This window comes from Lolium rigidum, chromosome 1, assembly GCF_022539505.1.
Source record: "Lolium rigidum isolate FL_2022 chromosome 1, APGP_CSIRO_Lrig_0.1, whole genome shotgun sequence".
NCBI lineage: Eukaryota > Viridiplantae > Streptophyta > Magnoliopsida > Poales > Poaceae > Lolium > Lolium rigidum.
The window spans coordinates 321,364,664-321,382,357 of NC_061508.1; the positions used below are offsets into that span (position 1 = coordinate 321,364,664).

The following is a 17,694-nucleotide window of genomic DNA, read 5'->3' on the forward strand; positions in this document are numbered from 1 at the left end:
AATACCAGTTGCAATCCGGTTTCAGAAATCTGAGTTGCAATTCGTGCGCAACTAAGAAATACCAGTTGCAATTGCAACCCTCTTGCACTTCCAATATCAGCACAGATCATGAGATAAATCAAATGGCTAAGAAATCGATTTAGACTTAATAAAAATCAGTGACCTGATTTCTGGCAAAAAAAAAAAACTGTCGCATTCTAACGCGACGAAAGTCCAGGCTTAGTCAAAGTTTCGGTCAAACGCAAGCTCACCAACCGATACGTGTCTTGCTTTTGACCGCCAATGGCGGCAAACCGGCCGGCAACGAGACCAGCCCGCCTCGTGCCTGTGGCAGGAGAGTCCGCAGCGCGCAGGATCAGGAAGCACCGACCATGGCGACCCCATGGGACACCTCCTCGAGCACCCTTTGGGGCACTCTGAGCCAGGCCTCCAGCGTGGCGCAGCTGGTGGGGGTGGACGCGCTCGGGCTGGCCTCCATGGTGGTGCAGGCCGCCCTGGCGGCGCGCCGCCACCGGGACGCCTGCGTGCGGCTGGCGCAGCACGTGGAGCTCATCGGCGGCCTGCTCGGTGAGCTGGAGCTGGCAGAGCTGATGCGGCGGGAGGCCACCAGGCGGCCGCTGGAGCAGCTCGGCGCCGTGCTGCGGCGGTGCTATGCGCTCGTCAGTGCGTGCCAGGACTGCGGCTACCTCCGCCGCCTGCTCCTGGGCGCGCGGATGGCCGACGAGCTCCGCGCTGCGCAGCACGAGATCGACATGTTCATCCGCCTTATCCCGCTCATCGCCCTTGTGGACAATTCTACAGATAATCGCCGTGTCAAGGTACCCATAGTTCAGCTTCTTGCTTGGTTCCTATATTAGTTTTGTTCAAAATTGAAGCTTATAGTATTATTATGGCTGAGACTGAGGGAGGAAATGATTTAAATTCGAGTGGACTGATGAAACTGATTTGTTTGAGTGATCCTGGGAATTGGGCATATCTGAATTTGAGACCAATTGCAAAAAATCATCAAATTTGTTGCTGCCATGAATTTAGCAATTCTGATTTCATAGGGTGGTTCGCGCTTTATAATAAGGCTAGCCTCAACCACATAATCTGTGCTCGTCGATTTACGTCAATAATATTTGTCATTTTTGTTATCTTTGTCTAGCAGACTGGCGAAAGGGTGGCCGACGTAATCACACATAGTTCAAATCGTCACATCAGGTCAGATAATTTTCATTATGTAGTTTATTAGATTTTAAACATTAGTCCTGTATTCGCACAAAAAAGTGAACACTACTCATGCACTAATGTACAATTACAAACAAATGTACTCCCTTCGTCAGAAACTAAGTGATTCAACTTTATCTAGATACGGTTGTATCTCGACGCATTCTTAGTGTGTAGATACATCTAGAAAAGGTGGAGTCAGTTATTTTGAGACGTGGGGAGTATCAATATTGAATCGAAAGGTGTACTTGCTTATTTTGATCAAATAGCAATGTGGAAGATCAACCACTACGTATGCTGACATAGTGATCAGTGACAAGAATATTAGATGATTCATTACCACATTTGGTGCTAAATATATGTATATTATGCATATGTAATGTAGATGTACAGCAGATCAGTCAGCTTAAAATTAAAATATGAGTTTCTTTACCTAAATATATAGTAAATGATTCAACAAATTTGTAGTACCTTTGTCGATAAGCATGATGTTTTTCTTCTTAAAATGAACTGGCGTGAAGCTTAAGAATGTGCCTTAAATTCGTCGTTTTGCAGACTCAAGTGTGTGAATTTTGCCACTTTTTAGGACTGTTAAAACCATTTGTAGATGACGTATCAATATAGTAATGGTGAGATATACCTATTTTTAGGTTTTCAACAAGAGCTTTGGAGTTCACTGAAGCACGCGTGCAGCGAGGTACTGAACTTTGCAATGTTGGAGATCAACCATTTGCCGGTAACCGGTTACTTCTAATAGACCATCTACTCAGATATGGAAACCAATAGACTGAAGCTTCACGTCAAAGTTATTTTCTTCAGTTATTTCAGAATTGGTTTATCATTTCGATGTAAATTGCAATACTCAGCTTCTCATGTTTTTTATATATTGCACAGAGAATAAAATTGTCCATCTAATTGATTTTGATATTTATTTTGCTCGTGCAAAAACGTTCATGAGTAATCGCGGCACTAGATAGACTTCAACTGTGCCGAAATAGAATAAGCACATGTTTTGAACTAGCACTACCTAATGGGAATAAACATATCTTGAGGATACAGACAATGACCTTCAAATTACTGAATATACAATTTTATATTGAGAAGTTCCTTTTTGGCACACAATTACTCCTGTTAGTAACCACATGAAAGATATGAGTTGAGTAATAGTGTAATACAAACGTCATGAATACATTTCATGACTTCTTGTATCACAATCTCCATTTTCTCGTAAGATGGCGCTCTTGTACATGGATGTCCCTAAGGACGGAAAGTCGATGATCAGTGCAACAAATAGTGGATCATGTTCTCCATAATATTGTATCCTCTTAGTCATCCCAATACTTTTGCAATCCCATTCATGACAATGATACACTATCATGACTCTCAGGAATAGCAGACCTTCAAGAACAGAAAGTCTTTGACATTGAAGAACTTGTGGAGCTTTGCACTAGTATAGAAGAGGCTTGCGTGGGATTCTCAAAGTTTAGTTTCTTTCAGATCGTGGATGCTACAGATAATTTCTCAGAGAAGGCAATAATTGGGTGTGGTGGATTTGGTACAGTTTACAAGGTAAATATCAGCTAACATACGAAGCAACTAACTAAGGGATGCCTGTCTTCCTTGCCATTCCAATAAAGCATTGATTTCTGTTGAGACACTGTTATCTGAACTACCTAAGTAACCATTGCAGGGTCAGTTACCTGATGGAGTTATGGTTGCGATTAAACGGCTTGATGAGCATGCAACAGTATTTGATTTCAAAAGTGAATTGCAGCTTGCAAAGCTTCAGCATACCAATCTGGTTAGGTTATTAGGGTGGTGCATTCATGGGAAAGAAAGTATTTTAGTCTATACACTCATCCAAAATGGTTCTCTGGACCGTTACATATCTGGTACGTTTTCCCTTACTGGAGTTAATTTTCAAATGTGCCTCATTTCATTCGTACTCCCTCCTTTTCAAAATAGGTGTCCATTAAGCCTCTCCATTTTTTGTCAAATTACTGGTCCTTTTACACTTCTGATGCAACTTTTTTGTCGGTAAAATGCCTTTATTACTTTAAAGGTTTAAGCACTCCTGATGCAACTTTAGTTATTGTTTTCCAAGTAGCTTCTCTTACCCTTGGATGCCTTGCTTTGGAGAGTAAAGAGAGGCAATTTAGTGATGTTGTGTGGAAGAAGAGATGGGCAGTCTACATTTCAGCGACACTCTTAATTATTATGTCCAACTATAGATAGGCGCTTATATGGAATGTAGGGAGTAGTATTTTTTTTTTTTACATGTAAAGGGAGTAGTAAATATGTACATGAATTCAGAATGCCTACAATTGACAGAAAAGAGTGAAAGGCTACAAAAGCTCTAGGCCTCTATCTTCACCTGATTGTTTGTTGCTCGAATGATGATCGATTTTGAACCTATTATAGTTTGGTTTATTGCAGAACAGAAATTGCAGTTCATTTTTCTAAAGGATGATCATTCTTTGAACATTTTGCAGATATAACAAAAAGGCCATTGCTAGACTGGTCTAAGCGACTCAAGATAATTACAGGGTTAACAGAGGGCCTTGTTTACCTTCACAAAGGCTCCATGTTCTGGATCGTTCATAGAGACTTGAAACCACATAATATCCTCTTGGATTGCAACATGAACCCAAAGATTACTGATTTTGGATCAGCTACAGTACTGAATTCATACGCAGCAGAAGAACATACAAGCAGGGTCGTGGGCACTTGGTATGAGCTGCCTGATATATCAATCTTTATAGATTACATCATTTGTGTTAAGATGTTCTAATATTATAGTCTTGACCTCTCTTTTTTCACTCTTCAGTGGTTACAAAGCTCCAGAGTATGCATCTAGAGGAGTTTACTCAATGAAGACAGATGTGTTCAGCTTCGGCGTCTTGGTTCTGGTGATCATTAGCGGACGTAAGAATACCATACTCGACAAGCGAGGTGATACTGTTGGTGATCTTGTACGAGATGTGAGTGAACATGCAACATTTCTTCTATGTTCATGATCATTGTCTGTTGTACTTAGGCCATACGGAGTATTTATGAATCAATCTACTTACAGTTCTTTAACGCCAAAATATTGAAAAACATTTCAGGCATGGCATATGTGGAAGGAACAAAGGTTGCATGAGCTTGTGGACCGGACGTTAGGGAACAGATATGACATGGCTGAGATAACGCGATGCGGGCAGGTGGCACTGCTTTGTACTCAGGAAGATCCATCAGATCGGCCCACCATGACAGATGTTGCTACAATGCTGAACTCTGAAAGCATGAGCTTGCCAATGGAGCCTAAGATGCCTACCGCACTGAGTAAAGGGAGTCCTGGTGAAGACGCGGTATCAACATATACGGGCCAAGAAAGCAGAACAATAGACATAACCATAACGAGTTCGGCTCCCATGTCGACTAGAGTTCAAATCATTCTAGACCCAGAGGTTTGATATGATGATGAACATTCATTACCATATATTATGTAATGAAAATGTAAGGATCATGGCCATTTTACAGCTGAGATGGTGTACAAGATTACAGATAGATAAGAAGTTCTGTGAGTGCAAACAACATGTTTCTGTTGTAGTAGTAGACTGATTTCCTGCCATCTACTTCGAAATATAAATATAAATTGTTCCATCTTTTCCTGTGTTATCCTGCATGGCTAGTATTTTTTGCGAAAAGGACCACCGATCTATTAATCATTATCAACAAAAGTACAAAGAACACCAAAAATAATAAAAATTACAAAAATGTATTTGGACCACCTAGCGGAGATGTATGGGGCCGGTTATCCTCCTTGTCCCAATAAAAAAGGCCATTCTTCATTTCAGTTCCTTTTTTCATTGTTTTCTTTACATTACATGACCCTGGGAGGTTTGATCCGAAAATAATATTCTTTTTCTTCATTTCAGTAGTATTACTATATATTTTTTGAAAAGGGGACATTTTTTAGAGAAACACAGTATAGACGCAGACGCTCACATACACGTGCATACACTCACTCCTATGAACCCACACACATAACCCCTACCCGATGAGCACCTCTGAAGACTGAGCTGGCAGATCGTATCTTGAAATTAACAAAGTCGCCACAGACGCCTCGCTGTCGACGAGAACGTCGCTCCCACTGAAAGAATATTCCGCCTTTACGAGACACACAAATATCAAATCTAAAATTTGAACTCTGATGGGATGGGGTACAACCACCTTCCTAACCACCCAACCTCAGGTTGGTTCTCGTAAAAAGGGGACTAAGACTGTCATTTATATCAATCAATGCACACCGCATTTTATTAACGAGTTTTACCATGGATTTATAAATAAGTGATGTTCTCTACATAGCATTGCTCCTATTTAAGGCATCCAGATATAAGGATTTCAGAATCTCACGATGGACCAGTCAGGTTTCTAAGGGCATCTCTGCGACCCAACAAAAATCAACCGAGGCGGTCCGTTTTAGTCCACGTGGACAAGAAGACACCAAAAACGCGACCCAACGGTTCAACGCAAACAAACCAACGGACTGGCCCATTCCAAGCTCAAATTGTGCGGTCGCGCCGCGGACCGCTCGCGTCTCTTCCCACTTCCGCCAAGGGCCTGCCTGGCAGCGTCTCCATGGCCGCTTAGTCTTCTGCACGCGCTTCAGTAATGGCGAGTGGCGCTGGTTTTCTGTGCCACCATCAATGAGCAGCTTTGCCTTCTGCGTCACCATCAATGTCACATGCGCTTGGCGTCGGCATTGGCACGTGGCCCCGCCCATCAGTCCACAATGGCCCTCGCCATTGCCACAATGATCAAGTCATGTCTCCCCTTGGCAAGGCCAGGGGCAAGTCGTGGCCGTTTTGGTAGTCGAAGAATGTCGCCGTGGTGAACAAACAGATGCCATGGGTAGGATTATCTTGGGGCCAATGCACACCGAGGGATCCGGAGGAGGAGGAGATGGAGAAGAAATACACGATGACACACAAGTTTTACCCAGGTTCGGGATCCTCGTGAGGAGGTAACACCCCTACTCCTGCATGTCTGATCTGTATAAGCGCACAAGGAGCTACAATGATTTCCCTCCAGCCCTTGGCTAGAGGAAGAAGAAGAAGTTCTACAAAGAGAGAAACCCTAGAATCGTTGGATCGTCCCGTGGAAGGGAGTGCCACCTCTCCTTATATAGTGGAGAGGAGGCTTACATGAGAAGGAACCCGGGTAGAGGGAATCTTAGCCTACATCAGCCGGTCTTGGACTGTAGCTTTGACTCTGAGCTCGTGATGTCCTTCCCTGTCTTCTGTGGCGCTGACCTCTATTACCCTGCGCACTGTAGCGTCTTCGTCATTGATACGTCTCCGACGTATCGATAATTTCTTATGTTCCATGCTACTTTATTGATGATATCTACATGTTTTATACACATTATATGTCATATTCGTGCGTTTTCCGGAACTAACCTATTGACGAGATGCCGAAAGGCCGATTGCTCGTTTTCTCGTTGTTTTTGGTTTCAGAAATCCTAGTAAAGAAATATTTTCGGAATCGGACGAAATCAAGACCGAGGACCTTATAATTCCCGGAAGCTTCCAGAGCACCGGAGAAAGACGAGAGGGGAGCCAGGGGGCCCCACACCACACCCCGGCGCGGCCCAGGGGGGGCGCGCCCCCCTGTGGTGTGGGCACCCCGTGGCCCCTCCGACTCCGTCTCTTCGCCTATTTAGTCGTCCCTGACCTAAAAACACCGACAGAGAAGACGAGACCCGAGAAAACCTTCCAGAGCCGCCGCCATCGCGAAATCAAGATTCGGGGGACAGAAGTCTCTGTTCCGGCACCCTGCCGGACGGGGAATTGCCCCGGAGTCATCTCCACCGCCGTCTCCACCGCCATCTTCACCGCCATCGCTGTCTCCATGATGAGGAGGGAGTAATTCACCCCCGGGGCTAAGGGCTCCGCTGTAGCTATGTGGTTCATCTCTCTCTTTATGTGATCTAGTTGAATATCATCTATGTGCTACTCTAGTGATGTTATTAAAGTACTCTATTCCTCCTGCACTATGTAATGGTGACAGTGTGTGCCTCGTGCAGTACTTGGTATAGGCTATGATTGTGATCTCTTGTAGGTTATGGAGTTAATTATTACTATGATAGTGTTGACGTGATCTATGCCTCCTTCATGGCGTGATGGTGATAGTGTGCATGCTATGTTAGTTCTTGGTGTAATTATGTTGATCTATCTTGCACTCTAAGGTTATTTAAATATGAACATTGAATTGTGGAGCTTGTTAACTCCGGCATTGAGGGTTCGTGTAATCCTACGCAATGTGTTCATCATCCAACAAAAGGGTGTAGAGTAGTCCTATTATGTGATCATTGTTGAGAGTGTCCACTAGTGAAAGCAGGATCCCTAGGCCTTGCTTCTAAGCATCGAATCTCCGTTTGTTTACTGTTTTGTTGCATGTTTACTCACTGCCATATTTTATTCAGATTGCTATTACCACTCATATACATCCATATTACTTGTATTTCACTATCTCTTCGCCGAACTAGTACACCTATTAGGTGTGTTGGGGACACAAGAGACTTCTTGCTTTGTGGTTGCAGGGTTGCTTGAGAGGGATATCTTTGACCTCTTCCTCCCTGAGTTCGATAAACCTTGGGTAATCCACTTAAGGGAAACTTGCTACTGTTCTACAAACCTCTGCTCTTGGAGGCCCAACACTGTCTACAAGAATAAAAGCACCCGTAGACATCAAGCACTTTTCTGGCGCCGTTGCCGTGGAGAAAAGGTAAAAAGCACTCATACTTCGGTTCCAGGTAACAGTACTTTTCTGGCGCCATTGTGTGTGTGCTCGAAGCTATTTCCTTTAGATCCTGCAATTGCATCTTTTTGTTTCTTGTTTTTATTTTCACTAGTTAGGCATAATGGAAAACAACAAAAAATTTGGTGAGCTTTTTAATCTTTTTCCTAATTTAGAATTGTTTGATGTGAAAATTAAAAACCCTATGGAACCTTATTTACATGATAATAGCAATGTTATTAGTATGAATGCAATTACTGCTAATGCTATGAAGAAGTCTAAGCTTGGGGAAGCTAGTTTACATAAAAATAATTTTTTTTGCTCCTCCGCTTTAGAAGAAATATTTTGCTCTGATGATGCTTTATCTCCCATATGCGATAACTCTAATGATGCTTCGATATTTTAAATCCACTCGCTGAAAGTATTCCGTATAAAATATCTATGGAAATTATTGAACGTGTTATGGATAACAGCTATGAAGGGGATGGAACTCGTCCATCCTAGGAATCATTTACTGTTTTTGCATGAATTATGCGGGTTATTCAAGTGTGCAGGTATTTCAATGGATGAAGTTAGAAAGAAATTATTTGTTATGTCGCTATCTGGTGAAGCGGCGCATTGGTATAAACTATTGAAGGACGGGCGCTCTCTTGATTGGAAGGATATTGTGCCTCTATTTTATTCCAAGTTCTATCCTCCAAGTGAAATTCACAAAGATCGAAACCATATATATAATTTTTGGCCTCATGATGGAGAGAGTATTGCCCAAGCATGGGAGAGATTGAAGACTTTAATGCTCAAATGCCCCAATCATGAGCTTCCAGGTAATATCATCATTGATAATTTCTATGCAAGACTTTCTTTTCAAGATAAGACCTTGCTGGATACTACTTGTTCTGGATCATTCACGAGCAATAAAGAAGAGTTTAAAAGGGACATGATACGTCTCCAACGTATCGATAATTTCTTATGTTCCATGCTACTTTATTGATGATACCTACATGTTTTATGCACATTATATGTCGTATTTACGCATTTTCTGGAACTAACCTATTAACAAGATGCCGAAGAGCCAGTTGTTGTTTTCTGCTGTTTTTGGTTTCAGAAATCCTAGTAACGAAATATTCTCGGAATTGGACGAAATCACCGCCCAGGGTCCTATTTTTGCACGGAGCTTCCAGAAGACCGAAGAGATAACGAAGTGGGGCGACGAGGTGGCCAGACCATAGGGCGGCGCGGCCTGGCCCCTGGCCGCGCGGCCCTGTCATCTGGGCCCCTCGTGAGCCCCCCTGACCTACCCTTCCGCCTACTTAAAGTCTCCGTCGCGAAACCCCCAGTACCGAGAGCCACGATACGGAAAACCTTCCAGAGACGCCGTCGCCGCGAATCCCATCTCGGGGGATTCAGGAGATCGCCTCCGGCACCCTGCCGGAGAGGGGATTCATCTCCCGGAGGACTCTTCATCGCCATGATCGCCTCCGGAGTGATGAGTGAGTAGTTCACCCCTGGACTATGGGTCCATAGCAGTAGCTAGATGGTCGTCTTCTCCTTGTTATGCTTCATTGTTGGATCTTGTGAGCTGCCTAACATGATCAAGATCATCTATATGTAATACTATATGTTGTGTTTGTCGGGATCCGATGGATAGAGAATACTATGTTATGGTGATTATCAATCTATTGTTTATGTGTTGTTTATGATCTTGCATGCTCTCTGTTATTAGTAGAGGCTCTGGCCAAGTTTGTACTCTTAACTCCAAGAGGGAGTATTTATGCTCGATAGTGGGTTCATGCCTTCATTGACACCTGGGACAGTGACAGAAAGTTCTAAGGTTGTGATGTGTTGTTGCCACTAGGGATAAAACATTGATTCTATGTCTAAGGATGTAGTTGTCGATTACATTACGCACCATACTTAATGCAATTGTACTGTTGCTTAGCAACTTAATACTGAATGGGGTTCGGATGATAACTTCGAAGGTGGACTTTTTAGGCATAGATGCAGTTGGATGGCGGTCTATGTACTTTGTCGTAATGCCCAATTAAATCTCACTATATTTATCATATCATGTACATGCATTGTTATGCCTTTCTCTATTTTGTCAATTGCCCGACTGTAATGTGTTCACCCAACATGCTTTTATCTTATGGGAGAGACACCTCTAGTGAACTGTGGACCCCGGTCCTATTCTTTACATAGCATACAATCTACTGCAATTGTGTTTTACTATTTTCTTGCAAACAATCATTTTCCACTCGATACGTTTAATCCTTTGTTACAGCAAGCCGGTGAGATTGACAACCTCACTGTTTCGTTGGGGCAAAGTACTTTGGTTTTGTTGTGCAGATTCCACGTTGGCGCCAGAATCCCTGTTGTTGCGCCGCAGAACATTTCGCCACCATCAACCTTCAACGTGCTTCTTGGCTCCTACTGGTTCGATTAAACCTTGGTTTCTTTCTGAGGGAAAACTTGCTACTGTGCGCATCATACCTTCCTCTTGGGGTTCCCAACGAACGTGTGAGTTACACGCCATCAGGACCTTCTTGATCGGATTAAGGAGAACGCTGAAGATTGGGAGAACGGCAAAGGTAAAGAGTCAGGTATAAATTATGATTATGAATGCATTGAAACTTTCATGGATAGTGGTAAATTTCAAAATATGAGTGCTATTTATGGTCTTGACTCTCAAGTTGCTGCAAATCTTTATAAAGCTTTTGCTTCTCACATTGAATTGCCTAGGAAGAATTTTGATAAGTATCATGAACCTTTTAAAGACGCTTGCATGAAGAATGAAATTGTTGTTAATGATTGCAATAAGCGTGCTCAAACTCCTAAGAATGCTATTTCCTATAAGCATGTTAATTTTTGTGGAATACATAGACCTTGTGGAATTAATCAAATAGAAGATGAATATTGTATCCATCACAGAAATGAAAAAACTAGAAAGTGGTCTAGAGCTCTAGATGATCTTGGAGAAAAAGTGTGTGCCCTCTATCCTTTTATTTGTGAACTTTGCCATAGAGTTGGTCATTTTAATTTTCAATGCTCCTCCAATGATAATTCGAACCCCATGAGTGCTGCAAATTTGTATTGTGATGATGAAATCATTCCTAATCAGCATGATGAACTTACCTTATTTTTGAAGTGTCAAGAGTTATCAAGAAAAATTTCTTTGTTAAATATTAACGATCTTGATATTGATGATGTCCTGCATGGGTGTCTTTCTTACTGCATTAATAATTGCCATACAAATACTTACATACAGAATATTTTAGAAGATGACACCTTGCCAAAATATGATAGGACCGCTGTGTGTTTTCAATTAATTAATGAAAAGGAGGGATCCTCCCAAGTTTCTTCTATTGTTTCTAAAAGTAAATCAGGTTATGCGGACAAGACACCCTTCAAGCCTCTTCCTCCTAAAGAAGGGAGCGAGGAGAGGGAAGAAGAGAAGAAGAAGAAGAAGGGAACGAAGAAGAAGAAGAAGAAGAAGAAGAAGAAGAAGGAGGAGAATAAAAAGAAAGAGGTAACGGCGTATCCCCGCGTGAATGAGATAACGCTAGGTAACCGTAAGTATGTTGCTCCTAATGATTATTGTGATAATGAATCTGAATACGATGATCTTCCTATGCCCTTTACATACATTAGCGATCATGATTTGAATGAGCATACTACTTTTGATATTACAAATCTCTGGGAAACTAATTCTGAAAATGATAATTGCCATAGTGTCAGTGCTATCCATGCTTCCTCCCATAATGATATAGAAAGCTCTAAGCTTGGGGAAGAGGTGTTTGAAAATCCTTTTGCTACTGGTCATTATGTTCTTGATACATCTCCTTCTAATAACAATGATGGTATGGTCATAGATAAACCGACTGTGAAAGATAACTATTCTATTTCTTATGATGACACTGTGCCTCCGATCTTTGATGATTATTATAAAGAATGCTATGATATAGGTTATAACTATCCTTATGAAACTTGTCATAGTCATGATTGGATTACTAAAAACAATTCTTTTAATATGCAACTTGTTTACCATGTTCAAATTCTTGATAATAATCTTGCTCCAATTACTATTAATGAGAATAACTCTTCTTATGCCAAAATTAATGATATTTCTATGCATATGAACCATGATAAGAATGTTTTAAGTGATGGGTATATTGTGGATTTCATCAATGATGCTACTGAAAGTTATTATGAGAGAGGGAAATATGGTTATATGCATCTTAATAATATTAAGTTTCCCCTCTTCATGTTGAGAATTTGAAGTTACTCGTGTTTTATTCTCTTATGCTTGTCACTTTGTTCTTCATGAATTTATTTGTGTACAAGATTCCTTTGCATAGGAAGAGTGTTAGACTCAAATGCTCTCTTTTGCCTCAACTTTTATTTCTTGCGAGTGCATCATTAAAACTGCTAAGCCCATCTTAATGGCTATAAAGAAAGAACTTCTGGGGAGATAACCCATGTGTTATTTTGCTACAGTACCTTTGTTTTATATTTGTGTCTTGGAAGTTGTTTACTACTGTAGCAACCGCTCCTTATCTTATTTTTATTGCATTGTTGTGCCAAGTAAAGTCTTTGATAGAAAGGTTGATACTAGATTTGGATTACTGCGCAGAAACAGATTTCTTGCTGTCACGAATCTGGGCCTAATTCTCTGTAGGTAACTCAGAAAATTATGCCAATTTACGTGAGTGATCCTCAGATATGTACGCAACTTTCATTCAATTTGAGCATTTTCATCTGAGCAAGTCTGGTGCCATTTTAAAATTCGTCTTTACGGACTGTTCTGTTTTGACAGATTCTGTCTTTTATTTCGCATTGCTTCTTTCGCTGTGTTGGGTGGATTTCTTCGTTCCATTACCTTCCAGTAGCTTTGAGCAATGTCCAGAAGTGTTAAGAATGATTGTGTCACCTCTGAACATGTGAATTTTTGATTATGCACTAACCCTCTAATGAGTTGCTTTGAGTTTGGTGTGAAGGAAGTTTTCAAGGGTCAAGAGAGGAGGATGATATACTACGATCAAGAAGAATGAAAAGTCTAAGCTTGGGGATGCCCCGGTGGTTCATCCCTGCATATTTTAAGAAGACTCAAGCATCTAAGCTTTGGGGTGCCCAAGGCATCCCCTTCTTCATCGACAAAGTATCAGGTTCCTTCTCTTGAAACTATATTTTTATTCGGTCACATCTTATGTACTTTACTTGGAGCGTCTGTATGTTTTTGTTTTTGTTTTTGTTTGAATAAATGATTGTTTGGGAGAGAGACACGCTCCGCTGGTTCGTATGAACACATGTGTTCTTAGCTTTTAATTTTCATGGCGAAGGTTGAAACTGCTTCGTTAATTGTTATATGATTGGAAACGGGAAATGCTACATGTAGTAATTGGTGTAATGTCTTGAATAATGTGATACTTGGCAATTGTTGTGCTCATATAGATCTTGTTTAAGCTCTTGCATCATGTACCTTGTACCCATTAATGAATAATTACATAGCTTGTTAAAATTTGGTTTGCATGATTGGTCTCTCTAAGTCTAGATATTTTCTGGTTGAGGTGTTTGAACAACAAGGAGACGATGTAAAGTATTATAATGCTTACAATATGTTTATATGTGAGTCTTGCTGCACCATTTTATACTTGAGTTTGCTTCAAATAACCTTGCTAGCCTAAACCTTGTATTGAGAGGGAATACTTCTCATGCATCCAAATACTTGAGCCAATATTCATGCCATTTGTGTCCACCATACCTACCTACTACATGGTATTTCTCCGCCATTCCAAAGTAAATTGCTTGAGTGCTACCTTTAAACAATTCAAAAGTTATTACCTCTTATTTGTGTCAATGTTTTATAGCTCATGATGAAGTATGTGGTGTTTATCTTTCAATCTTGTTGGGCAACTTTCACCAATGGACTAGTGGCTTCATCCGCTTATCCAATAATTTTGCAAAAAGAGCTGGCAATGGGATTCCCAGTCCCAAATTAATTAACAAAAATAGACACTCCTCCATGGTATGAGATTGTTGGCAGGCACCCGAGGATTCGGTTAGCCATGGTTTGTGAAAGCAAAGGTTGGAAGGAGTGCCACCCAAAAATATAAATAAAATGGGAGCCGCTCTTTGAAGGTTTGTCTGGCAAGGGGGTTAGAGTGCCCACTACCATTCGTTGACAACAACAAACACCTCTCAAAACTTTACTTTTATGCTCTCTATATGTTTTCAAAATCAAAGCTCTAGCACAAATATAGCAATCGATGCTTTCCTCTTTTGAAGGGCCATTCTTTTACTTTATTGTTGAGTAAGTTTACCTATTCTTTCTATCTTAGAAGCAAACACTTGTGTAAATTGTGTGCATTGATTCTTACATGTTTACCTATTGCACTTGTTATATTACTTTGTGTTGACAATTATCCATGAGATATACATGTTAAAGTTGAAAGCAACCGCTGAAACTTATATCTTCCTTTGTGTTGTTTCAAAGCTTTCTACTAAGAATTTATTGCTTATGAGTTAACTCTTATGCAAGACTCATTGATGCTTGTCTTGAAAGTATTATTCATGAAAAGTCTTTGTTATATGATTCATTTGTTTACTCATTATCTTCATCATTGCTTCGAATCTCTGCATTTATCTCATGTGCTTTACAATAGTATGATCAAGGTTATGATGGCATGTCACTTCAGAAATTATCTTTGTTATCGTTTTACCAGCTCGGGACGAGCATAACTAAGCTTGGGGATGCTGATACGTCTCCGACGTATCGATAATTTCTTATGTTCCATGGTACTTTATTGATGATATCTACATGTTTTATACACATTATATGTCATATTCGTGCGTTTTCCGGAACTAACCTATTGACGAGATGCCGAAAGGCCGATTGTCGTTTTCTGCTGTTTTTGGTTTCAGAAATCCTAGTAAAGAAATATTTTCGGAATCGGACGAAATCAAGACCGAGGACCTTATAATTCCCGGAAGCTTCCAGAACACCGGAGAAAGACGAGAGGGGAGCCAGGGGGGCCCCACACCACACCCCGGCGCGGCCCAGGGGGGGGCGCGCCCCCCTGTGGTGTGGGCACCCCGTGGCCCCTCCGACTCCGTCTCTTCGCCTATTTAGTCGTCCCTGACCTAAAAACACTGACAGAGAAGACGAGACCCGAGAAAACCTTCCAGAGCCGCCGCCATCGCGAAATCAAGATTCGGGGGACAGAAGTCTCTGTTCCGGCACCCCGCCGGACGGGGAATTGCCCCGGAGTCATCTCCACCGCCGTCTCCACCGCCATCTTCACCGCCATCGCTGTCTCCATGATGAGGAGGGAGTAATTCACCCCGGGGCTAAGGGCTCCGCTGTAGCTATGTGGTTCATCTCTCTCTTTATGTGATCTAGTTGAATATCATCTATGTGCTACTCTAGTGATGTTATTAAAGTACTCTATTCCTCCTGCACTATGTAATGGTGACAGTGTGTGGCTCGTGCAGTACTTGGTATAGGCTATGATTGTGATCTCTTGTAGGTTATGGAGTTAATTATTACTATGATAGTGTTGACGTGATCTATGCCTCCTTCATGGCGTGATGGTGATAGTGTGCATGCTATGTTAGTTCTTGGTGTAATTATGTTGATCTATCTTGCACTCTAAGGTTATTTAAATATGAACATTGAATTGTGGAGCTTGTTAACTCCGGCATTGAAGGTTCGTGTAATTCTACGCAATGTGTTCATCATCCAACAAAAGGGTGTAGAGTAGTCCTATTATGTGATCATTGTTGAGAGTGTCCACTAGTGAAAGCAGGATCCCTAGGCCTTGCTTCCAAGCATCGAATCTCCGTTTATTTACTGTTTTGTTGCATGTTTACTCGCTGCCATATTTTATTCAGATTGCTATTACCACTCATATACATCCATATTACTTGTATTTCACTATCTCTTCGCCGAACTAGTACACCTATTAGGTGTGTTGGGGACACAAGAGACTTCTTGCTTTGTGGTTGCAGGGTTGCTTGAGAGGGATATCTTTGACCTCTTCCTCCCTGAGTTCGATAAACCTTGGGTAATCCACTTAAGGGAAACTTGCTGCTGTTCTACAAACCTCTGCTCTTGAAGGCCCGACACTGTCTACAAGAATAGAAGCACCGGTAGACATCAGTCATCTGCGTGTTGTGGCTTCAATTGGAAGTTAGTGAGGCTCTCTCATAAAGAGATCCTCCGTATCTCTTCGATGTCCCATAGTGAGGCGATAAGATCTTTGACCAGCATCGCCGGTTTCCTGTACCGGCATACGCAAGGTATGCCGGTACCCCTTGATTTGTACGCCGCATCCATATGCCGGATTACATACCGGGTTAACTTATGCGGCGTTAGAGCTCCAGCCTTTACCTTAAGCCAATTGACCTTTAATCCGGTCAACGGTCAAATTATCATCACGCTGTGTTCCGGCATAGCTTGCTTATCACTACAACAAAACCAGCATGTAGCTACGGTTTAAAAGAGACGGGCTAACCTATCCGTGTTAACCCACTCCCACCGAATCTCCCACCTATCATGTAGATACGAGAATATGTGACGGCTCGATCCACCGTCTCTACGTTTTGTCTATCTAATTAGGTTCCACGAAACTGGTTGTAAATTTTATCAAAGCTACAGATGGAAAAGACACGGTGAAGAGCCTGTCTCTAGCGAATTCCTGTGGCACGCGTTGGCGAAGAGAGGAAATAGCGCGAAAGTAAAAGATCGCGTGATGTTCGGCGCCAAATATTTAGACGGTTAGGATATTAGAGTTTTATCTGTAGCATCTCGAACAGAGCTTCGGGTCAAAGAAGCTTTCTTCCCTATTCTCTCGCCACGGCCGCCCTCGCGCCGCCCCCGCGTCAAGGCCCCTGGATCGCAGCACCACCGCCCCGCGGCAGCGCCACTGTGCCATCGGAACACCGGCAGGATCTTGCATCCGACTCGCCCCCGCAAGCGGATCCGCTCGTAGCTGCCCCGGCGAGAAAGGACCGATGGCCCGCCAGAAGGAATCAATCACTTCAAACTCTGCAGAACTCATCCACGACGGACTGGGAGCCTCCTGCATATCTTACCTCCTGAGTCTGATCCCCATAGCCACCACCCCTCTGATCTCACCATATCTGGGATTAATCGCCGCCCTCCCCAACTCAGAACCTAGATGAAATACAAAGGTATATACTGGCGCAGCTTGAAGACTATGTCTTTCCAATTATTGGTTTCAGATTTCTTCCTCGTGTGCGTTCTGATTATATCTACATGAGTATATTTGTTAGTGCGCGCACACCAAGTGTTTGATTTTTGTTCTCTGTGTCACTCTGTCTATGGTTTAGAATTTCGGGGGCTCCTGAGGCCTGAGGAGACAGAGTTGACATAGTTGACTGTTTGACATCAGATTATTCTTCATCAAGGTATTACCTTACAATCTACCGCTTTTAAAGTGTCTTTTATGTCACCTATGTGTTCCCAGAATCTGGTACTTGTTCGTGTAGATGGTGTCCCTTTGTTTAGTCGATTAGAGCAAGGTTGTTTATATCTGGTAGCAATTGATTTGGCTAGAGTGGACGAGCAATTCTGAAACTAGGTCCACACAATCATTACCTAGGTAAGGTCAGCGTCTTATAAATACAATAATTATTGTAGCAAACTGAAAACACCTGTAATTACCACTACTAATAAAAGAGCGA

The 17,694-nt window shown here is 42.0% G+C and overlaps 1 protein-coding gene across 1 annotated transcript; it reads left to right on the forward strand.

Annotated features, from left to right (window-relative positions):
- The first annotated feature begins 324 nt into the window (after window positions 1-324).
- On the forward strand, window positions 325-4,738 carry LOC124698438 (putative cysteine-rich receptor-like protein kinase 20). Its single transcript, XM_047230928.1, has 8 exons — window positions 325-818; window positions 1,151-1,203; window positions 1,860-1,945; window positions 2,597-2,778; window positions 2,900-3,101; window positions 3,702-3,939; window positions 4,037-4,190; window positions 4,317-4,738. The coding sequence occupies exons 1-8, from the start codon at window positions 372-374 to the stop codon at window positions 4,662-4,664; spliced, it is 1,710 nt and encodes a 569-aa protein (XP_047086884.1). The 5' UTR covers window positions 325-371; the 3' UTR covers window positions 4,665-4,738.
- The last annotated feature ends 12,956 nt before the right edge of the window (window positions 4,739-17,694 follow it).